We start from the raw sequence: 25,282 nt of genomic DNA on the forward strand, positions 1-25,282 counted from the left end.
GCCTGCATTCGCAAGCAATGGTCGAGGTTACGCGTCCACCAGCCCGCCGCCTATTCACGGACTTCTCTGTCGGCGGGCAAAATGTCCGTACACCTTTAACTGCGGACACGTACGGAGCCCGGCTACATGTTCCGAATTTCTAATTCCCGATATTGACAAGCGGCCCGCCGGGTCCAACCCTTTTCTCCGGCCAGTACGTAGCGCGGACCAGCTGCCATTCCGCCGGCCGGCTGCCGTTTTTCCGCGAGCCCGACTCAGGCCAACACGTAACGTTTATTGGCCCCGGTCGGCGCGCGCACACGCAATAGTTCCGCAGATTTATGAAGCTCCTCGAACGGGCCCGCGGACACGCCGCGAATTTTAAGGAACCCCCGACCTCACCCGAAACTTCGTCGCCCCCCTCCCCCTGAGAAACGGGATTCCACCCGAGAAATCTATCGTCGCTTTATCTCGAGCCGCGACAGCGGAGCGCGATCCACCGCGAAACTGGTTTCCGCCAACTACTCGGAACCGTCTGGAATAATAGACCGCCGGTCAAAGTTGACGGCACCGGAAGAGAAATTCGCAGACGGGATCCGCCCGTAAAAGCGCGCCGCTCTCGATAGAACGCTTTTCGCCGCGCCCCGAGAACGAACGCCCGAATATTAGGATCTCTCCGTTGACGCGCTCGAAGAGCACCGTTTCCTCGCGCTGCTGGAAAGGTGGGGAAATTCGAGATCGGTCGCGCGGCTCCGTCGAGAAGCTCCGCCGAGAAGCACGCGAACTGCTCCACCTACAATTTTCGAAGTTGCCGAACAACGTTGCCTCATCGGCGCTTAAGCGCTCCCGAAGGCGAGCTGCGTCGAGCACAGAGGTCCCGGAATATTTGGCCGACTCTCAGAATAGTTGAGCGATGAGAGGATGCGGCGACGGGTGTGTGGGCGGGCCCGCTGGATGATCCGGTGCAACGGACGTAGCCGGGTGTGAGGATGCGGCGGGTCAGGTTGGCCGGGAGTCCCGGCTGAATATATGGCCGCGGAAGAAAAAGGCGTCGTTACCGGAGGCTCATTAACGGGAACTATTCCCAAGGCATCCTTAGCACTACCTTCGAGCGGAGCCAGAAGCGCGGACGATGTCGGCCTGCGAGGAACCTGCGAAACTCCAATACTAATTAGACCATCGGCTCGATCGTTCCGCCTTGCAAAGGCTGGCCTCCTTCCTCTCTTCCGTACGTTTCCCCGCTACCTGCTTCTTCGTGTACACACGATGGCATCGAACGAGTTTACGCGGAGCCCTAGGACCCTTCCGAGCGATGGAGACGATGGCATGGCTGATAGATGGCTCCTCGATATTTATAGACTGCTGCAGGGTTTACGGGAAGAACTTTGAACACTCTGGTTGCGGATCCTGTAGAAAAGTTCGAGGATGCTACGTAGGATCCTTGATTCGATGCGGTCTGGCATCATCCACTTATTCCTGTTGTCGGTAATGACTATAGAAAGTGCTTCAATTTTCATTCGTGAAGATGACGTATCTCGTATTTGTGACCAGATTACGTTTCTCGCAGCAAAGTTCGATAACATTGTCTAGGATCTCGATTTAAAGTTGTCTGATTTATGGTGTACACAATCCACTTACGTATGGTGTCAGTAATGAACATGTAATAGAAAGTACTTGAATCTTCAGTGGAGAAATTTAGGACGAATGGGTTACGGATACCCTGAGTTGGTCCTGTCTGATTTGTGGTTGACATGATTCACTTATTCCTGCTGTTAGTAGCAAATGTAGAACGTATTAAGTAAAACAATTTAGGATAACGAGATTATAGAGTCTATATGAGAGATCACGAATATTATGCGAAGTCTTGATTTGGACCTATCCGACATATGGTTGGTATAATTCACTTATTCCTGCTATCGGTAAAAGTTATAGAATGTATTAGATAAGAGCACTTTAGGATAACGAGATTACAGAGTCTGTATGAGAGATCAAGAATATTATGGAAAGTCTTGATTTGGACCTTTCTGACATATGGTTGGTATAATCCACTTGTTCCTATGTTAAGAATAATAGAAAGCTAAATAACTGTTGAACCATGCAACCGATGAATTTCTATATTAGCACAACTTTGATCGTCCGATCTCTTCGTCAGAACGATGTCTGTAAGACAGATGGAGTAATTCGGCAATTTCAACTGTTCCGTCGGTTTCTCTATAGAATCTATTGTAAGGTACGAACGGTCTCTAAGCGGTCGGTTCCGCGTGCGCCTTGGCGATTATGATTTGCCGATTTCTCTTCTTCTTTAAAACGCGGAACAGTAGTTTAACGCTGCTACTATTTATCTCTGTGCTTTGTGCAACGCGGGAAGCGAGACCAAAAGTTTGTTAACACAGACAGAGAGAAAGAGAGACTCTTTCTCTCTCTCTTCTTCCTCCTTTGTTTCTATTTTGCCGCTTTCTATCACGACCATGCCACCGTGGCCCCGACCCCCGTTTTCGCGCGAGACTACACAAAATTTGGAGCGTTGCCATGCTGAACTGTCCTCCAGCGAACGCTTCTGGTTGGCACTCCCGAAGCTCGTCCAATTACCAGGCATTAGTCCCGTTTCATCTCGTCGGTGGCGCGAAGAGCGCAATTTCCACGACGCTATCCTGCAGTCGCTATTATTTCATTAGGGGCCTCGCGATTCTTCAAGATGCACTGTCTCCACGGTCTCCGGTAACTGACTGAACTCGGCTGCAATTCCAACCGTTCCCCGGGAAATTCTTGTCGCCGGAGCTTCGCCGGATGCTCGGTATTTACGCGTAGTAAAATCGAACCGGCGCGGCGATGCTGAATTTACACGGGAAAGTATGCCAGAGACGCGGACGGAATTTTTTTGCAGGGAGCCGGTAGTCCGGCTCGGTAATTGGTTCGACGTTTCTGTAACCGATACCGTGTGTTGTTCAAAGGAAATCTTGCGGAGATTGTTTGTTTATTCTACGGGAGAACTTCTCCTGGTCTGTCGAATGTTGTGTTCGACGTCTGCGATGTTGAATTTGTAGGAAGCAAAAAGCACGGTTACGGGGAAAGCGAAGCTGCGAGCGTATCAGCAGTCCCAGAGCCAAATAAGAAAAATTACTTGAAAGTGTATAGACTCCGCCGTTTAAAATACGTCGATTTATATAAAATATATCGAATACAGCGCTTCGAGATGCGTGAAATTTCGTCGAACTTTCGCCTCCGAATTTGGATCCCCAAAATGTCAAAGTTTTCATCGCTTCGCATCGTCGCCAAGTGGCGTCAAAAAATTCTAACTCTACGTTTTTCATCTCGTTGGAAAGAGGAGAGTTCACGCTTCGTGGCTGTGTTAGTTTGATGCGTGGAAAAAATTATGCACGCTCCACAGGAATCGGCGATCTCGGAAAAATGAATGAATGTTCGACTGAGTATATTCCTAAATATTTTGCGATTTGCGATTCCTTGGAACATTTCAGTCGACTAAAAAGCAGGAAAATGTTGCTCGTCTATTCGGTTCATGCAGCGGAAAGGGTTCATCGGCCTCTCCCGCAGATATCTTCAGCGGCCGAGGCGAAAGCTCTCGAGTCCGCGCGAGAACGCACCGGCAGACGATGGAACTGTTGCCGGCTGCGGCGACTGGTTGAAGAGATTATTGACCGAAAAGCTGGCAATTTATTAGCCTAGCGTATCGAGTGTTATAAACGTTCGTCCTCCGTTTCGCCATTGGCTGAGTAGCGGCAACGGATGGCCAGGTAATGAACGGCCAGGGGGACCGCGCGCCAGAAACAGAGAATGCTACGAAGGGGGGCGGGGACGGAAACGTTCGGAGAGAGAGAGACGTACTGAAACTGAAACCGATGGGATATTCAAGTAATGACGACGATAACGACGGTGACAATAATCAACGAGCAACACCGGTATCGAGCGCAGTTCGCCGCGCCGGCGACGACGATGACGAACGACAACGCGGGGCCATTAAATTGATACCACCTGCTAATTGGTATCTCTAATTTCTATTGGCCCTGCACCGAACAGCTTACGATAAAACGATCATCAGAGATCCGGTGATTGACATTTCTGTTGCGCAGTAATTATTCGACGTCCGCCGGTATAATCTGCTTCGGAGAATTCATGCCTCGAGGCCGCCGATCAGCTCCTTAGAACGAACGATTCGTAATGTACACTATCGATCTGGAAATAATCGCCGGTAATTATCTTGGAATCAAACGTAGCATCGAAGGATGCGCATTGCAAAATTCGGTGATCGCTGCACTGCGGATTTTGTGCAGTTATGGCAGGAGTGGTCGGGGAAAATGCTAAAATGTGAAAGCTTTGCAGGAATTTAAGAATATCATTGCATTAATGTTAATCTATTAAAATCAGTAGAAAATATATTTTTAACAAACCCCTGTTTTCTACGATCAAAGCAGAAAAGTTTTATTTTGTAAACAGATCCGCAGTTCAGTGATGACTCTATTGACCATCGATCTTCGGACTAAACATCGATGATCATTTTATACACGAACTATTTATTGCATTTTCGCGTGCAACGTGATGTCTATGTACATACAAAACACGTACATTTTTAAGAATGATTTAAATACGACAGAATTTAATGGCGTAAAAATCATTTTGAAAATTAAATCGCCGTTCGAACCATGCTCCATTTTCAATGCATATGCAGGAATCGAACGACGCGAGTTTACGTTCAACAATCAGTTGAAAGCTACTTAAGAAATTGACGTGCAGATCTGAAACGAGACACATAAGACAGAAACATCCGCGCGTTAATGGGTTAACACAGCCCGCGCCGGAGCCTCGCGTCTGGATGTCTCAAGGCAACGAAGAACCCGTCGCTATAATTAACTTGCGCGAGATACATGTCCCCGGTGTCTGGAGAAAAGTCTGCCTCGACTGTGGAATATCGAGCAGACAGGAAGGAAGGTCGATGTTTGTCAGACGTCCCGCGCGGAACGGAAGCGAGGCGAACCGATCTGTCGGCCCTAAATTGATTGACACGCTCGGTCGCGGCCGTGGATCACGCGAGAGCCGCAGAAACAGCGAAATAAGAAAGCCCGCGAGCTCGGATAAGTACAAGCAGAGACGTACATCGGGACGTCTGTAAATCGAGTTTACCTGAGACGAACGCGCGCCGCCATTTTCAGGAGCGTCGCGTCGCCCGCGCGTACGCTGCGTGGAGAACCTTTTATGCTGAGGAATTACCGTGAATGGCCGGGAAAATCATCGTTGAAGAGAGACAGAAAGAGAAAGAGAGAGAGAGAGGGGACGAGCAAGCCGCCATTTTCCTCGGGGCGCGGAACCCCGGGGAGGAAACGAGCCAGCCTCGTTCACGGGGAGGAAACGCGACTTGGTTGCGTGTCGGTGCCGCAACGGCCGTCCTCGCGTCTCGCCGACGCCGTTTAGAAAATGCCTGCACGTATGTCGGGGCTTCCACGGGATGAGACAGGCCAAAGGGAAGACGGAAATATTTCGCAGCCGGTAGAATTCCTCGGGAAAATTCGCGTTCGATTCTCGCGTTCCCTCTCCCCGGTATATTCTCTCTTCTCGGCTGGCCCCGGTGTTTCTTCATCGGGCGAAATTGCTACGTATCCTCTATCCGATTTCGCGGGCTCTCTCTCTCTCTCTCTCATCTCGCCTTTCGTTCTTCGATCCGCGGGCTGCTACCCGCAGCTGCGGATCCTCGCCCGGGATTCCGACGCGCTGTCGGATTAATAGGAAATGGAGATCGCGCGGTTGACGGTGTACCTAGCCGCACAAAGGGCCGTCTTAACGGCTCGCTTTCGGGTTGACCTAAGCAGAAAATGGCAGTTCTTCGTAGCCAGAACACCCTCGAGCCATTCACAGGAGCTCCCTTACGCCGGTTACCGCCCGGCAAATTGCGCCTCGTGATGTTTTACGTACCCGTGATCCGTCCATGCACGGCTCCTTTTGACGCGGAGAGCCTTCGAGATGAGTGTGCTAACCGGTGAACGGGTTTCGAGCTTGAGAATAATCTCTGCCAATGATCCCGTATTTCGATGTAATTCGTAAGAATGATTTTTAGAAAAGTTTTGGGAAAACTGTGTGGGAAGTGTGCTCGGTGTCGAGGGTGTTGCTAAGGGGACCCTGTAAAACGGCCTGATCCGCGATTCTGGAGCGCAGGAAGTTTGGAAACCACTGATATACGTGCGGTCGGACGTAAGTCTGATACATGGTTGACCTGTTTCACTTACATCTTATCCTAAACATTTATGGAAGTTGCTGCGACGTTTCTAGGAAGAATTCTGGACACCCGGGTTACGGATTTTAGTTGTAAAGTTCGAGAATGTTACGTGGGTTCTTGATTTGGACCTGTGCGGCACGTAGTCGGTTTAATCCACTTGTTCCCGCTGTCAATAGTGAGTAAAGAAAGTATTAACCCTTTTGGTGCCGAGCAAAAGTATCATACGTATGCGAGTAATACCGGACTAATTTGACGAATTTGCTAAGATTTGGGAATAAGCTGATAAAAACCAAAGTAAAGATGACATTTAAATAAAACATTTAATTAATTCAATAAGAAGCATATTACGAAATAAATAGAAAATAAAGTAATGCCAATTGTATTTAAATACTTGTTTAAGATCGTACGAATAACATAATAAATAGACACCATCGAATACGCAACGATATATCGTCGTTGACACTAAAAGGGTTAAAGTATTTATTAATGCTATATTTTTGGAGCACAAAAAAATGGCGGTTTTATATTAGTTTATCAAAGTAACAATACGACATTTATTCTGATTTTTAACAGGTCTTATCGTAACATTTGTCGTAAGCAAGATATAAATTAAACAAATAATTCTTAAGTGTATCTTTACGATATGAATAATCGTATATTAAAAAATTAATGATCCGTCATTTTGACGGGTTCCGTAAATCTAGCGTTAAAGAAATTCGGAACAGCCAGGTCACAGATATTCTAACGAAAGTTCAAGAACAATAAATATAGTCATGATTTGTCCTGTCTAATTTGCGGCTGGCCTGATCCACTTATTCCATTCGTCAGTATCGTAGCTGCTTGGATCAGTGCGAAGGAACGATGTAACAATTAGGTTACACGTTTTGTATTTCCGAAGACGTCAGACATACGGGTGCATTATAATTGCGTCTGACGCATGACTGACTCGTTCCACTTGGCTCAATTTCCGCGGAAACTCCGGCGGCTGCTCCAGAAAGCATTGTAACGCCAGATTTCCTATTATTAATATAGCCGCGGATATACGGGCAGATTCGACATGTGTCTGATCTACGGCTGGCCAATTCCACTTAGACGTTGCGATAAGTATCTGTTGAAGCCGCGGAGCGGTACCTAGGAAGCGTTTTATATTAATAACACACAAATTCTATGGATATACGGGCGGATTGAACTTGCGCCTGATTTATGGTCGATTTATTTCACTGGAACCTTATGGTAAACGTAGGTAGACGTTATTCAACGTTCGCGGGACGGAACACCTGTTCGCTAGACATCACGAATTTATAGTGCACCCAGACTACTGTCATCTTAGTCGGAAAAATTATAAATTTCGGCATCAAGCATTTATCGACTAGAATGTAACCTCGTTCCGGTTCCTTCCCCACGGTCCACATCCATCATGCATAATTTGCTCCGCAGAATGAAACGGGAAATGGTGTGGCTCTCCCTCGAGGGCGTCGTCTCGCGAACATTTCTTCGGGATTCCTCCCTGTCCCGGGGCAGCCCGTTATTTCGATCACGAATCTCGGCAGCGTTTTAAGTCAGACATGTCCCGCGAATTTATTCACCGCGTGACAAGTCGGCCAGGCTAGGGCGGGTCCTTTCAAGTATAAATTTCTCGTACATCTCCCGCTATCGTTGCGCCGAGGCTATAGCCGGCTATCGTTCGCGTCTTTTATATCCACCGAAGCGCCGCCTCTGCAAATTAAATATCTCGCGGGCCATCTCTCTCTCTCTCTCTCTCCCTCTCTCTCCCTCTCTCTCTCTCTCTCTCTCTCTCTCTTTCGTGAAGAGGTTACCTCACAGTCTTACAGTTTCGAACACGACTGCGCCTCGTCGAGATTACCGCGAACAAGGATGTTACGTGGCCGACGTGTTATCCTGGAATTTCGCCTCTATTAAAGCACAACCAGGCGAGAAATCTGCAAATAAAAGGAGCGTCCCCGGTCCCGCCGCAAACCCGCCCGGAACATTCTTCCAGCGGTCTGCCCGGCTGCGTTTTAATTACAGAAATATTTTCCGGCAGACCGGCGAACATTTAGTAGCTAACGGGTTCGAGCTCCGTGAGCAACGATCGTTCTACTCGCGTTCGTCACCGATAGCAACGAATAACGCGCGTTGTCGGAAGAAGCTACAAGCAATTGCAAAGCTACCATTTTTAGAAGCTATCTCCTAACGTCGGATAATAACCGAGAAAATTCTAGCCGTGGATCTCTAGCAGCGATTCTTTCAACGAACTGGCGAGCAATACTTCCGCGATTCGATCAGCGGCGATTATTGAACGGCTGTGCCAGGTGGAGGACAACAGGTCCGATGCATAATGCGCAACTAATGCAGCGCAGCCGGCGGGGCGGGCTGTAAAACGAAACGACGTACCCTTATCAAACCGTCTAACGTCGCAAACTTGCCGAGATCCGGCGTTTCGACGTGTTCCGTCTGAGGGATTGCGTTTCATTTCTCCTGTCTCCTGGTGTGTCCCTCCGCCGCTGTCTGGCTGGAGGGATGCAGTCGGGAATAATTAACGAGGGTGAGAAGATCTTCTTCCCGGGGAACATACGTTTAACGATCCCCCATTGCTGGGGTTAGAAGTACCGGCGCCCATAAACGCGAGGGTTGGAAAAGGGATTCGTTGGGGTGACTTTTGGCGCTGCGGCTGCCGGCGGTCGTCACGTATCCCGGTAATTGTTCCGTCGACGTTTAACGATCGCTGCGAGCGTCGATGATCGGCCTGCGATTCGAAATTTCCAATCGGCGCGTCGTCATCAGCTTTATCGACTATTTGTCTAATTCGAATGAAAAATCAACGTGGAATTTTTTAAGCAAACCGCTGATGGAGGAGCGGGGCGAAGAGGATCTGTATGTAGAAAATAGTCATCAATCGAAATAATAATCATAATAATAATCGAAAAAATACTATAGTCAAAATAAATAGGAAATAAATAGAGTCAAATAAATAGTTATCTGAGATAATTATTCGAGTGAAAATACTATAGAATGAAATAAATACTATAATCAAAATATATAGAAAATAAATAGAGTCAAATAAATAGTTATCTAAGATAATTATTCGAATAATTTACTATTCGTTATAAATTTGTTCATATAATTCTAATTATTCTTTACTCTATAATATGTTCTATCATTTTTATATTAACATTCTGTCATTTTTATCGAAATCGATTATTTTCCGCGTGAATTTCAGTACGCATAAATTCTTATTCGAATAAAATTTTAATCTTCATTCTTCATCATTTACCCGTCATCCGAATAAAATTTTGACCAACTCCGCTTTCAAGCGTAAGTCACTTCGGATGCGGTTAATTAAAATGTCACTCGATAATTGAAGTTTGATAACGGTGTTCAATACGTTCGATCATTATCCATAATTAGTAACAAAAAAATCAATTTGCCGTACATTTCGAATGTACGTTAAAGCGCAGCAAGACTCGCTAATGAATTTCAATAACTAAATCATGAATGAATCACAACGTTGACATGATTAATTAGAAATTCATTCATTCACGACCAGATAGAAAATTCGATAGCACTCAACTTCGTGCATAACCAATCAGAAGCGAAAGGAACTCGATGCCATCACGATCAATAACGAATTTGTACCTCATTCGTTATATTTCAATTATTACATCAATCGTTACATTGAACGGACTAATTTAATTTCAACGAGGCGTCGTTGACTGCGCTGACTGTCCTTTAATATTGTCGGAAACGAGCGACGTCTATTATTTTCGAGGAAACAACAGCGTGTAATAATAACAAAGACAGTATATTTCAAACTGAGTTGGTGTTTGAAAATTGTAAATACGGTGGAGAAGCGAATTACATAAAAATTGTTCTAAAAATTATGGGGAAAATATACTTTGATTACGTTTAGACCACTGGTGGACAAACTTTTGATCATTACGGGCGACCTGTTTTTTTAAATTATTCGCGCGGTTTATCAACGTCGTATGTATTAGGCGAACATTAGAAAAGCAGTAATTTAAAGCTAAAAGTTAGCCTAAATTTAAGATAAATATAGACAGTATCAGACAGGCGGGCGTCTAGGAATAGTTATGCAGTCGACTAGTAGAAAACGAGGAGTTGAAAAAGTGGAAAACTGTATTCTGAATCAACTAATCAAAAAATAACTAACTAACTTCTAGACTCTGGAGTCAAATCGCTCGACCCTCCGAGTCATCTACGCGCCCTACTCTTGAATTGAATCCATGACTCAAGTACGTTAGGGTAGTCGACAGCCCCGATTCCGTGATCCAGAATTTCCGAGCAAGTGTTGGTATTTCCGTTGCGTCCACGCGGAAGGATTATTCGAAAACGTATATTATATCCTCGCACGTTATCGAACAATGAGGTGCGGGCCGATAGCGGGCCGGTCCGGGTTTATTAGTTTACCGAACTGACATGTGTCCTCTCAAAGGATCTTTGCGGAATTCGGCGGAGGACGCTAACAAACACGACGGCGCACGATCCAACGAATTCCGTCTCCAGTTTGATGTATAATAACGTTTGCGTAACCGCAATTTCGCGAGCGGCGGGGCACACGGAAAATTCGATACGCGTCGCGCGCGCCGCACCGATTCGATCATTAGATCGGCACAGGTGCGCCCCGATTGATCAATGGGAACGTCATTATACGACTGTTAACAGATTTGACAGATGTATATTCCCGTCAAACAATGTTCCCATAGCGGTCCCGGCAACACCCTTGTAACACAGCACCGCTGTGCTGTCGAATAATCTTGAAATTATAGTCGACGCAAAATGCAACAGCCAACGATTTCACTCGATTCCCCTGTCCCGTTGTTTCCCCGTAAACGGAACAACGATTTATTTACTTGTACATTCGATGGACGGGGAAACTCTTTGAATTAAGCGTTACAGAGTTATTCGCATATCGAATGATTCCCAACAAATTCACGTTGACGAACACGTAATTCGTATAATTTTGTTCGTCATAAAATATGTATGCCGTCGAGCGACTTGAACGAAATAATGTCGGTAATTCCGGGCAGATAATGATGCAATTAAGCATTCTACCGTGTGAACAGTAAAATAAAATGTAATGAAATGTGAAAAATACAGTATAAGATGATATCGTATTATCCTGGAAATTCTAGCGATGCTCAGCCACGGTCGTTTTGCTTTCAGGTATCCTGGATACGGCAAAGGGATTTGCACATACTAACGTCCTCCATCCACGCGTACACGGGGGACGAAAGATTCTCCGTGAAGCATCCGGAAGCGTCCAACGAATGGACGCTGAAGATCATCTACGTCCAGCAACGTGACGCAGGAGTTTACGAATGCCAGGTTAACAGCGAGCCCAAAATGAGTTTAGCCTTCGGGTTAAGTGTCGAAGGTAAAGTCCTCACAACGTGCCGACCATCCTCGTCACGGCCCATCCTCTCGCGATCGACATCCGCCGAAATCGATCATCGATTATTTGAAGAAACTTCGCAATCTTAACCCCTTGCTCTATAACATCGCATAATTCACTGAACGCGGATGCTACTCGCGTCTTTCAAATTTAAGACAAATTCTATTCTTCCATTGTCAACATTCAAATGTAAAGTAAAAAAATTCGATGTAAGGATTGGCATACGATCAACGGTAAAAGGTATAGCGCAAAGGGTTAAATTAAATCGTCGGAGAAGTGATAATTGGACTGTGGATCTTCGTGCAAAATAAACATTGTCTGCATCGTTTGCAAGTATCAGTAGCCAGTTAGAAGTTTCCTTCTTCCTGTGACACTGAACCTACCATGAAAATGGGGAATTATGGGGACTCTTCCCTAAGAAACGAATGAATAAATTCCTTTGATTAAGCCTACGTTATAATAAAAATGACGAACAATCTAAATAGATTCATTTTTGTTATTTTTCTAAACGGTGCTCTGTGTTTCACCTGATTTAAACATCGGTAGGTTTGGTGTTAACAACGTCGATAAGTCGAGAACAATGCATCCACATACTGAAATTTGAATCTTTCCACTGTCCTATATTTCTTCTAGCCAGCTTTGTCACTAATGCACGAGATCCGCGGTCCAGTGGTAATAATTTGACGGCTGATCGCAAGAGGATCGGCCTAACTTAGATAATCTGCTGTAAATATCCTTCGTAACGCAGATAGTTGAGAGAAACATGTTTAAAAAGCTTGCGTACGTGTCTACCGCCTGATCGATCAGGATAGGCACTTCCGGTACCTTGACTACGCACCAGCATGAAAAAGAGGATGATGCTTACCGCCTTGCATGCCTGTCATCGCGAGAACTGCGCCTGGAACTGACATCACCCTTGACCATGATAGCCAGGAGATTAAAGAGGGAGCTTCAAGTAAATCGTTAGAATAAGGATGATTTACGGCAATCTTTTTATAACATTGAACATTGATAAAACATTTTGTCACTTTCCTTAGATATTCTTTGACGTTTCAGGATGCAATTTTTTTCGTTACATGTTATCGACGTGTAATATTTTTTTCCTTCGATCTGGAACTAACACGGTGTCTCGTAATTATGTTAATACTTGGAAAGAGGTGATTCCTTAGATCATTTGAAGTAACTTTTTCCTTTAGAAAAATTTTCTCCAAGGCATCATTAACGAGTTACTAACGAAAAACTGTGACCAATGAGAGGCGAGCACAGCTGGCGCGAGCCAATGAGTGAAACTGGTCTCCGACCGCTCGTTGGCTCGTTCGCCTCGCAGCAGCCGAGCTCGCCTCTCATTGGCCAGTGTTTTTCGTTAATAACTCGTAAACGGAGCCGCGGATTGCATTTTCGCTGAGGAAAAAGTTGCTTCAAATGACCTCAGGAATCTCTCTTTTCCGAGTGTTAACATAATTATGAGACACTCTATGATACGGAGCTTTTATCATAATAGATCTACGCGACATATGAATCCAAATCCCGTTTCAAAAATTCAAAGATAATGACAATACGCTTCTCTAAAAACAAAGGTGTGATTTCTACGTGAACGTAGTTTAAATAATTAATATCGTGAATCTCCTGGCTATCATGGTCTTGACTCATCGATTCGAATCGTCACGAAAGGATCAATCCTTCAATAAATAATTTCAAAAGTGATAATAGTCAGAACGTAAAAATTTGCCTCGTTCGTCTCTACGCTTGTTTCGAGCATCGTAAATGATCCTGCAGACTGAAGGTATCGTCAGTTCCAAGTACGGTGTCTTCTCTGAGAGATCGATTCCCATTTCTCTATTAGTTACGTTGTACTCGGCGATAGGGGCGTTCCCATCGGCGTGCCTGTGCGCCCGGTTGCCTGCTTCGTCGCCAGGTACTTCTATCCGCGCAATTAATTTGGCTAATTGATTGTCGCGTCGACGCGCAGCGGTACAGTTCGCGTTACAACAGACCGGGGCGGGCGTTACAGTGTCAATTAAAAGTCCTCGTGAATCATCGAGCGTCGTCGTTCTGCTCGCATATTAAACATGATCGAGTCACCGTCCCGGGATCCGGCTGGAATTAACGAACAATGGCCGAGGATAACGCGTATGCGTCACACGATCCTGATTTTCGAGTCCGCCAACGCCGGCCGATTGTTCCCAATCGATCGCGATGCGATCGATGCTTTGTGGCTGCTGGTACAAGTCAATGACAAGTCCGTCATATGGCTTCTGTGCCTCCCCCTTTATTATCCTCTTGTTATACAAAATTGAAACGAAGACAATTTTCGGTATTCATGCAGACAGTTCGAGTCAATAATAAGTCAGGCCTATAGTTTACTTCACTGTCGTGTTCCTCTTTTTTATAAAAATTCCAGAATTATGATGAATTTTTAGATTTTCTGGAAGTAGTATAATTCAGTAGCAAGTCAGAAATTAAAATTTGTTGACACTTGCTTCAGTATTACGTCCGAAATATAATGGAAACGAAACGGTGAAACAACAGACATTGTCAGAATTCTTACAAAGAGTCAATAATAATTTACGAAGAATAAATTTGACGAAAATTTTTGGAATTCTTGTAATCGGTCTAAATCTATAACAAGTCAGACATACAACTTACATGTAATCTCCTTCAGTGCCGAAACTAAAATTACGTAAATATGTACGATTTCTGCAGGAATGCAGCATAAATCAATAATAAGTCAGACGTGTTCGTTTCGTGACACCTCCCTGTCTCGTAAATCTTCCGAAATTTTCGGGTTTCTTCGAAGTAGTATAACCCAATGCCAAGTCGGGCGCGTACTCATCATTCCACCAGCTCCGCTATCATGTTCCCCGAACATAAAAACCGCGCATCCGTTTGTTCGCCGTTAATCCCGCGTAATTGCGTATTTTCCGGCGATTGCAACTGCGTTTGTTTCCCGGCCAGCCGGTACATAAAATCGGCAGCGCTAACGAGCGCCTATTATTCGGCCCGGTAAATATTTATAGGTCTTAACGATTCCGCATTATCGATATTAATCGGGCGCGCGCGCGCACAGCGGGCCCGCGATCGACTGTAACGAGCAACAATGCGAGGACCGATCGTCGCGCATAATGCCGGCTGGTTCCGCGTATTTCATTACGAATTCTGTTGTGGACTCGTTCGAACGGTCGCGCAGCCGGCTTTTGTTTTCGCCTTTTTCTTATCGTAATCTTCCGGCGTCCGCGGTTCGCCCAATATCGGCCGAATAGTATCCCATCAAACGAGAGCCATCGGTAATAATTAGTCGCCGCTTGCGTAGACGGCGTCTTTGAGCAGCCGACCGGTTTCCACCGGGATCACAGGATTTCGTGGATCCCGCGTGCATGAACACCGATGTTCATTAATTATATTCGCAGCCACTGCGTGTACCTGTCCCTATCACGAGCCGGCTCGAGCAACGCTAATTACTCGTCAGTCGGCTGCAATCGATATTCTTGGATGATGGAAATCGGGCTGCGATACAATCGCGCCAAGGAATATGCAATCTTTCGGACCGAAGCTAGCCAGCCCCTCGGCGAAACCATGCCGGACGGGTATAGTTTTCTTAATTATGTTCGAGGATCTTCGAACGAGATCCCGAGGCGCGGCAGCTTTAAAACACGATCCCTGGATCTCGGGTTCTCGGCTGGATCTCGGCTGCGAATTAAGTATGCCTAATGAACGACGGAATTATAGCTGGAGCAGCTGCAGATGCTGCGATAAAACGGTGATTTAATAGCGAAAGAGATGCTCTTATCGGATATTCGAAGAACCGAGGATGCAGCTGCTCTTTGAACAGATTTACGTCGACGTTATCTGTCGATTCGGAAACTTACGGTGTTGCTCGGTTTACGGGGTGCGGAGAAGATTCTGTCGACATGTTTGTGTATTTATGTTTAACTGCTTTGGAAATAAGGGCGCTTGTATTTAATATTATATATATATTTTATCGATTTAATAGGAAGAGTCACAAAACTGAACAATAAAATTCAGGAGGCGTTCAAAATTTACTCCTTCAGCTTCGATCAATTTTTGAAGCCTTTTTCGAAAATTATTATTGACCCGCAAACTCGGGTATTGTAATTTCGTTCCACGGATCTTGTGAAGCTAATTCTAACTCTTACCTTCATCGTATCTTCAATAATAATAATAATAATAATTTTAATTCATCTTTTTTTTACTGTCATCTTCGCTTTCTTTTTTCCGTATCCATCTGCGTTCTTCATTCCTTCCACGTGGAATTCAATAATTGTAATCTGTTCTTTATACTTTTCCATTTTTAAACTGAAAGGAAATAGAAACGTGCGTGACCAGTACCAATAAATATATTTAAAAAATCATATAAGGAATTTGAAACACAAATCGGAGTTGCACACTGAACATTCGCAGAAAAAAAGGATCGTTATTCATAAAAAGACAGAATTTCCTCCATATCCTATGTACAGTTGAAACGAAGATCGCGAGCTACGAATTGTCAAGGAGTTTGAGATTGCTACACAATTTAAAAGAGAGCAATTTTTGAATCGCAAATAATAAAAAGATTTTATACGAAAGAATCGTCGAAGTGACAACGTTCTCGTGACAGAAATGAAGGATCAGTGAGCATACTGGCAGCAAAAAATCGCAGTGATTCCGATAGAAAGAACTCGAAGACGCAATGCCAGCGAACGTTGTCAATTATCGAGCTAGAGTAGTGACAATGCATGCACGAGACAGTCGCACGTGAAAGCATACCACCAATCATTTCAACATTGCTGCCATTTAAAGCAAAAATGGTGTAAGTCAATTTTTTCACATCATTATTATATCATACTTAACAAAATATCTCGTTCAATTTTTCTTCTTATTTTAATTAAACCACGAATCTGGTTCACATAAAAGAGTCGAAACAATCTCTCCCGTTATTGCATTTTACAGAGCATTCAATCCATCCTTCATTATCCACGAATTAACTTTTTTGACATCCACCGTTTCTGCTTTTGACGGTTCGTGTAACAATGTTTTGTGCTCGGCGGAAAATGAGGCGAGCCATTCGAATAAATTTCTGCAAGTAGTTCGAAATTACCGGACTGAAAAAAAACGTCTATTTTAACTAACCCGCTGTTCGTTCGCTGATAAAGCCTTTTCCGCGAGGGAAGAAAAAAAAGTCGACCCCCGAGCTGACAGTCATCCGAGTGATTTCAAAGCAGCACAGTTCTCAAGACGCGCGAAGAATCAGCAAATGGTACTATTAAAACGAAAGTAGTCGGAAAGGCTGTCGTATGAAAAGAGGATCGGTGGCAGTGTCCGAGGGCAGTCGGATCCCGGGTCCCGGCCGCGAAACAGTAGATCTCTCGACGAAATCGATTAACTCGATATCTTTTCTGTCCTCCCGTTCCAGAAAGTGCCCCTGTCCCCGCCGCCGGCATACCGAACGCCATTCATCGGACGTTCAACTCAGGTTAGAATCACGCAAGAACAGACTCTCTCCTTTTCCAAGCTGTTGGGCTCGCTGCTAGACGTTTCGCTATTCCGTGTATGCGTGTTGCGACGACCGTGTCGGCCCGGTCAGCATGTCTGTCTTCCCGATAGGTGTGTCTGTGTGTCGATGTATGCACGGGAGTGCCAGTGACCCGTGCTCTATCGGTGCATGCACGTCATCCCCGTTTAGCGTTTAATTAATGCAACCCCCGGATGGTTTTGTTTTACGAGGGCCGGTCGAGCTGACTCCGTCGGCGAAAGAGATCGTCATCACGGAGCCGGTGCTCCTCGTGTTGCCCGACGAGCCGCGTCCTCTAATTACCACCGAATTATCGTCCTCGTAATAATTATCGTGGAAAAGTCTCGCCTCAGACAGCTCGGCCCGCTCTGCGCTCGCGTGCTCGTCGCTGGCTCTCCCTCTCGCTTTCTCGCTCTCTCTTTCTCTCTCTCTTTCTCTCTCTCTTTCTCTCAGTCTCTCTTTCTCTCTCACTCTTTCTCTCTCTCTCTCTCTCTCTCTATGTGCGCAGCTTTGCTCGATCAAGCCTTCCAAGTAGAAACACGCGCGCAACTCTTTCGAGCATGGTACGTTCAAGCTAACGGCACCGGAATTTCAATTTCGAGACTCGAACGCGGACGACGTGACGCGGGCTCGTTTCGAGATGATCCTAGTGGCATTTGGCATGGGATAGATCCGGTATGAGACACTGCCGGAAACGACAACGGACAGATTGGTCGGACTAGCTGTTTTGCGAACGAAACTCTGCCTCGCAATTCATTTCTCGGCGTTGACGATCAACGGATGATCGGCTGACGCGGTTTGTAACCACTGCGAACGTTACCGAATAAATCACGATGTTCATTCATTTCTTTATTCTTTTATTCACTTATTTATTTATTTACTTATTCATTTACTTATTTATTTATTTATTTATTTATCCGCGGAAAGAAGTCTTTGATGTTAAAAGAGTGTAATACTTGAGGAAAAACGAAATAAAAATTTATTTCACTGATAAAGGTTAGTAAAAATGATTATTCTACAATAATATGCTGTAACGAAAGTTTTAGATGATGATTGCTCAATTCTTAATTGCTCGATTCTTAATGATTGCTGAATTATGTCTGTTTTTGCGTGTACAGTAGCATGATCAACCATTCTATTTACACAATTTTGAGATTCGTATTGCTATTGGTAACATGAGACTCTAACTACAGTAAATTCTCCCTAATTGACGCTCAGATTGTTAAAAAAAATGGAGAATTTTTGAAGTGGATATACGATTTTTATAGTTTTTATAGTTACCGATTGTCAACAACTATCAAAGCGAGCCGCAAGGCTCGAATAATCGTATCTCCTCTTCCCAAATTGTCCATTTTTGTGTACGATTTGAGCGTTAATTAGGAAGAATTTACTATAAAACGATTTCAAACACAGCTGCGAACGAATCAGAACATTCGACAAGCATTGCTGAAATTCATACATAATCAATTACGACAGAAGCGAACTGACGACGAATATAACGCAACCAGAATCCATGGAATATGATCGCGATAAAATATCAATCGCGAATATATATGTATATGTACATATCGCATTTGTCAAGATTCAAATATAGTATCTCGATCGTTAAATCAAGCATTCTAAATTCATTTCAACGAGACGTTATTGAAATGAGAACGTTGAGGCGAGACTTTCGACCTCGATAAATTCGGCATACGAGTTTGCAATATCCGAGAAAGCAGCGCCGGGTTTATGGATTCAAACGTACGATTTATTATAACAGTGACTATGTGAAACATCAAACAATGGAGGCATTGGAGGCATTTAATCCTTTGCCCGTCGGAAGTGTTTCCTCTGTTCTGTTTCAGAATCTGCTATCAAGTTGTAGGATTCTATTTCCATTTCTATCTTTACAATCTATTTGAAACAGTTCGGAAATATAACAATTATCCTTACGTGCCATATAAGTGTCAGGAAAATAAGTAACTAGCTTAACTAGCTAACTAATTAATCCCTTAAGTAACCCGCGAAATTCCATCTATGCTCAAATTGCCTATCATTTTTTCCCGTTATTAACACTTCGAATGCCGACAATTTTATAACATTAAATTTTAATTAAACTTTATTCAATCAGATAAAAATTGAAAAGCTAATAAATTATATAGCGTAACGATTATTTTCCAAGTCTCAGCAAACAATTCAGTCACCCACATATTTTTTATCCAACGAATCGTGAAGAAGATAATAAAGAAAATAAAATAGCTGCCAAATTCAAGCAAAAGTCAAGCTCGACAACGAAAGTTTAATAATATTCTTTCGACCTCCTGAAAGAAGAAGTACATTTTCATTTAACTTCTGCTCCTTTAAATGGTTTCAAACGACTTTCATTCTATACAACGATCCGCAGTCCAGCTGTTCCATGTGTTTATCCTTTAACAAAAGAATCCGAGACGTTTCCGTAAGGCAAACAGCTTCGAAATATTTCGAACAAGAGTATCTCAGTGGTTCCACGGTCCTGGCAATGTGGAGCGTAATTAAATAAATTCGCGACGCGCGATTAGAATGTTCGCGGCCTTCCAAAAAACGAGTAACGCTGCTAATAAATTCCTGGCGCAATTAAAACATCCGCGGCAACAACGCTGTCTGCCCCTTCCCCGCGTTTTTCCTCTTCCGCTGCGGCCGCTGTTTCCGCCGACCCGAACTTCGAGGTTCCATTAAAACTTGAGCGGGATTCGTTTCGAATGTTAGTCACGAGCCGAGTGCGGGCCGCATACAGCGCCGGCATTTGCATAGAGCCTTTACATCGAATTTAAGTTCACTTACCACAATTTGCTGAGCCGGATCCCGTGATTCGCGGCATTAATATCCTGCCGCGGCTCGTCGCTGTTTTCCGGCGCCGATCGACGCGGCCGCGGCCCGCCGAGGGGAGGGTGGGCCCCGTCGGGGCGAAACGGGCAAAATCGAATGCGTTTGATCGTCGGCGGAAAGTTAAATCGCAACTATCGACCTTGTCATTTTTAGGCGCCGCGGCCCTGCGATCCGACCATCCGAAGCCCGCGGGCTCCGCAGACTCCGGGAAGAAATATCGCGCGGGCGTAGAATCTCAAATACTACGTGGGATTTTTAATTAAATTCTGCGTCGCTTGAGGGGATGAATTTAATTAAACGAATTTCACCCCACGGCGACGAAATGCGCGCCGATTACCGACGCGTGTCGCCTCGAGCTGGCCGTGTTTGCTTCTCGATATGCCTCGAGTGTGACGTAGAACAGTTTGCTTGAAGGTGCCTGCGCTACACCCCGAAGACCGCGGGGTGGCGGATCCGACTACTGTGGGGGCGACCAATCGCTGCGCCTCTGGTTTCTTTCCGGATTCAATTAACTTTATCGAACAAGACGTGTCGCATATTTTTACCCAAAAATAAGCAATACGAAGAAATAAAAAGATTCTTTTTATTCGAAAATAAACGAATTAACAGAACGAAAACAGTTTTATTCGAGACTAAATAATATACAGGAATAAAAACAGATTTTTATTCGAAAATAAATAAGTTGAGACAATAGAAAAGTTTTTCTTTTTATTGAGGCATAATCAAAATGAATGAATAAAACAGTTTAATGTATCCGCAATAGTACCGCAATTGCAATACTATATTAAAATAAGATAGTATAAGCAATTAACGTATGCTAAAGCAAACGAAAGGTCACTCGCAAGCAATTGGTTACTCTGCATAGTTGATTATCCTAGACGCGTGTACGCGCGAACGAAACGGAACGAGAAGTTCAACTGTGCGCCACGAGCGGAATATTTAACCGGCCGATTTTCGAATGTGTGTTGCAGCCGCGCAGGCGAAGATCCTTGGTCCGGAGGACGTCTACGTGAAGAAGGGCAGCACGATAAGCCTCACGTGCACCGTTAATGTGCAAAGTATACCGCCCAGCAGCGTTTCGTGGCATCACGGAGGAGCCGTGGTGGATTTCGACAGTCCCAGGTACAAGCCACGAGAATCAAGTTCTCGAGTTCCCCACCGTAATGTCCTATCACGAACCACCCTCTTCCTAACCCTTCCCTCACCCCCGAGCACCAGCCCGCTCTATGGACTTCGCTCGCTTTTCCGTTCGATTGCACGCGTTAGGATTATTGTCGAGAGCACACCTCCGCAAGGAATGCATCCGGACTACAGCCTGTCGAATATTCCCCCTGGCACCGCGGGATAGTTCGCGCGATGGGTAATTCCGGATACGAAAACGCTTTGGAACGACTGCGGGATCGCCGGATCTTTCGCAAATTTCACGATGAATTCGACGTTCTTTTTAGTGAAACTGTTCCGGTTTTGTTAAACGGACCTTACAAGTTTATGTTTACGCAATGCATTCTGTGCCGATTGCGCCAAGTTTCGCGGATTTCAATTGATTCGTTGTAAAGTGTGTTCTTTCAGCTTCAATTCGAGCTATCAAATGTTTAGAAGTTTTCAGGGGAACGCACTCTGATATCGGCTCGAAGTCACCCCTAAACATTCGAGCAATTTTGTCTGAGGTCGAGAATTTTCGATTTTCCGAATGTATTTTGAATTTTCTTTTGATTCAAATTATTCTCATCGTAAAGCACGCTCTTTTAGCTTTAATTTGAGCTGAGTAACGTTAAGAAATATCCGCGAGATTACAGCTTGAAATCGACTTAAATTTGGGATTAATATCGGGACACCTTTCTTCGGGACAGCGGCCAAGATTTTTCGATTTTCCAAAATGACGTCGCTAGTTTGTTGGAAAGTAGATCACCTTATCTTAAAGTGGATAGTTTCAGCTTCAATTTAGGCTAAGATGCATTAAAAAGCTCTCACGGAAATACTACTGAGGATCGACTTGAAATTTCCCTTTTAAATCGAGTCATTTTTCTTCGCGTTGGTGGTGGAAAGTCTCTGATTTTTCAAAATGATTTCGCGATGCTACTTCAATCTACCCGATCTTAAAGCGGATACACGCAGCTTTCGTTTAAGCTATCAAACGTTAAAAAATTCCTACGCGATCATAGTTTTTGAACGTCTCGAATTAACCCTTTCTAATTCAACCAAACTCGTCCGATCTAACAAGAAAGTTTTATCCATTTTCTAACACGATCTCGAAGTTTCTTCTAACTCCAAGTACACTTATTTCGAAGCAAATTCATCCAGTTTTTATTCAAGCCATCTAACATTCAAATATTCCAACGGAAACTATCCTCTTTTTTAAAATAAAAGATTCGTATCGAAGCGCGCGAAGGGACGAACGTCAGGAAACGCCAGCGATAATCGCGCGGGTATTAGGCTAACGACCCGCAGAGAGTGCCGCGATTAGTGGGAGGATTTTTAAAGTTCGGTATCCTCGAGGCAAGCAGCGGAGTGTTCAAAGTAGAAGTTGGTAATGCTGTAGGGACGCGTAAACAGCGCCGTTGAAAAGAGAGGACGGTATAACGTGAGCCGACTCGACTCGACGCGACGCGACGCGACGCGAAGTTCGCGGAAACGCTGCGAGAAACCTTAGAAACTACTAACAAAGTAATATAACCAGTGCTGGCGTGAATAGTAGCAAAGTATCTTTGATAATTCAGCGTTCACCGCAGGGGCGGGGTTTCCTTGGAGACGGAGAAGACGGAAAGCGGCACGACGAGCAAACTCTTGGTGACACAGGCCAGATTGACCGACAGCGGAAATTACACCTGCATTCCGAGCAACGCGAATCCGGCGAGCGTAATGGTCCACGTGCTGAATGGTAAGAGTCCTTTTTATTCCACCGAATTCTTATTCCAGCTCCTCCGCCGCTATTTAATCCCGCACCGCCGGGGTTAACTTAATTTCTTCGGTGCTTCAGCGACGATCAGTCTTGCGCTCAGACGTAGCTGCGCCGTGACACACAACTTTCTTAATATTGATCCGCAGGCTTCTTGTAACACCCGTTTATCCTGTCCCCGACAACCTCGTCACGATTCTTTTCTTCCCACGGATTCGGACTTCCGGTCCAGCGGCTGTTCGCTCCGCTTCCCGCGGTGCGTAATCCTTCACGCGCGGAAATTAAACGTTCTGCAGTCGGCGGGAGGACATTGTTGCACGCTCCGCGGAATTTCTTCGCGGAAGGAAGGCCTCGAATACTTAATCATGCCGCTGGTTCTGCATTCAGACATCAAAATCCGTGTACCGAATTTCGCGGAGTCGTACAGTCGGTCGCGTGAATGCTCGTTCGCATTCAGCGTGCGTACACGGTAACAGTGGAAATGTATGCTGATGGTAGAAATAATGGGGAAATCAAGCTTATGCTGCACGAAACGAGATGACGTTTTGCCGGATTCGTAAATTGTTACACTCAATGAAAAAATAAACGATGTATCACCGTGTAAATACCGTTCGAATCGCGTTGAGAAGCTGTTTTTATATAAATGAGCACATCGTAGTATTACAAGTAATAATACATTTGAAATTGTTCTAAATGATTGTTTGAAATAAACGAGCACTTTGTAGTATTACAAGTGTAGAATTACAACTGCAACAATACATTTGAAAATAACAATGATGTTAAGAATTCGACGATTCTGGATTTTTTATCTACATACTAAATTGCGTGTTTCATCCGGAGATGGCTGTTCGTGTTTCGAGTTTTAACGCGCTCTTTTTTACATCGAGGCGTAATGTGTTCTGAAGAGTGTGATTAGGTGAGACAATCGCTAATTTATTTGCAGGCGTGTCGAACGATCGTCTTAAACGCGAGAGCGGCAAACCGTCTCCGCGGAAATGTCTTTCTGTCCGCGAGATAAATATTAATCCATGAAGCTGCTTCGGCTTCGAATTCCCGGATAATTTTGCCGGAGCGGCGAGCACGCGCGCGCAGAACAAACAATCGAAATTCGCGTGTGCCAGCACGAGCGGTACATAATGAAAAGCATCACACGCTGTTCATCAAACGATCTTTCTACTTTTCGGTATTTGGACGCCGAATGGAAAATTCGAATGTAAAATTCGTTCGCAGAGGATCGCGTGTGGCGGCCATGCCCGTCAAACAGCGCAGAGAAATTCAGAGATTGCGCGTTAAAATTAATTATCCTTCTTTATTCCCCAATCAGCCGGTACGACCACTTTCATCCGCAATTTGATGACCGACATTCTTCCCATAATTTTAATCGAAAATTCACGTTCCGGCGAGCGCGCGGCCAATGATACGATTCCCGGCAGCCGAGGTCAATCCATGTAAAATGGAATCACGGGTAAATTTATGTAATAACACAGGGGATGCCGAGGGATTAAGCCGCAGTCGATCATTACCGAGCACTTTGGATCATTCCGGTCGTCTATATCGCCGCGATTGATTAACGGGAAGCAGATGAACCGAACGTATCCTGCGTTTTGTATAATTAATTCCGAAGGACCGGGGCTAATGGGAGGATCGCGAGTTATCGAGCACCGAATTCCGAGTCCCCCCGTTGGTTAGGGTTCGCGGAGTCGCCTAAACGGAGCCCTTCGGGATCGGGGAAGATTTTCGATCCCCGGACGATCGATTTTTTCGCTATTCGAACGATATCAGTCCCAGATATCTGTGCAGGTTCTCGCGACACGGCGCACGGTCGCGCGCCGGCGTTTTTAGGCGGCTTCGTCTTTTTTTGCTCGACATATGGGAATCGCTGGAGCGAGGGCGGGCGCGACGTCATGCACACGCCCTTCCATAAACGTCGCTCGCAAATGCATTTAAGAGGAAAAATCAGCAAGCATCGGCTAAATCGCGAACACTTTGCCGGCGCGTCTCGCGAAATCCCGTGTCCCGATCCGACACGTTCCGACGCCCGTTCACGAGAGCGATCCATACGCTCGTAGACGCCGCCTCGTTCGCCGTGAAAGCGTACATTAACGCCGTTAACACGCGGCAGTGTCGCCGATGGGAAATGTTTGCCGTGACTCTCGCAAAAGAACAACCGGCGAAAAGTACGTCCCGCTCGATATTCTACACGGTGAATTAACGTTTTCGTTTCGGGGGGAAGGGGCGCGACGCGGCAGTCTGTTGGCACAAGGGTTAACGAATCGGGACGTTTGACGAGCCGTGCCGGGGACTATAATCGATTTTCGAGCGGCGCGTTGATTCCCATAAGTCAACGTCGCGCGATTCCATCGCGAATTTAAATTGTATAACTTCCAGCCACTGACGGCCCCCGCGATTCTCCAT

At 45.2% G+C, this 25,282-nt stretch overlaps 1 protein-coding gene across 6 annotated transcripts in view; it reads left to right on the forward strand.

Annotated features, from left to right (window-relative positions):
• The window catches only part of LOC117223693 (zwei Ig domain protein zig-8), a 249,541-nt gene that overhangs the window by 215,088 nt on the left and 9,171 nt on the right, over positions 1 to 25,282 (forward strand). For 4 of the 6 annotated variants that reach the window (XM_076521231.1, XM_076521234.1, XM_076521232.1 and 1 more), the window contains exons 4-6: positions 11,387 to 11,597; positions 20,943 to 21,093; positions 22,689 to 22,849. In XM_076521231.1, coding sequence (XP_076377346.1) covers positions 11,387 to 11,597; positions 20,943 to 21,093; positions 22,689 to 22,849 — 523 coding nt within the window. Of the gene's footprint in view, positions 1 to 11,386; positions 11,598 to 17,025; positions 17,086 to 20,942; positions 21,094 to 22,688; positions 22,850 to 25,282 lie in introns of all 6 variants that reach the window. The other 2 variants (XM_033476107.2, XM_033476111.2) reach the window with 2 other exon arrangements.

This window comes from Megalopta genalis, chromosome 4 (assembly GCF_051020955.1).
Source record: "Megalopta genalis isolate 19385.01 chromosome 4, iyMegGena1_principal, whole genome shotgun sequence".
Lineage (NCBI taxonomy): Eukaryota > Metazoa > Arthropoda > Insecta > Hymenoptera > Halictidae > Megalopta > Megalopta genalis.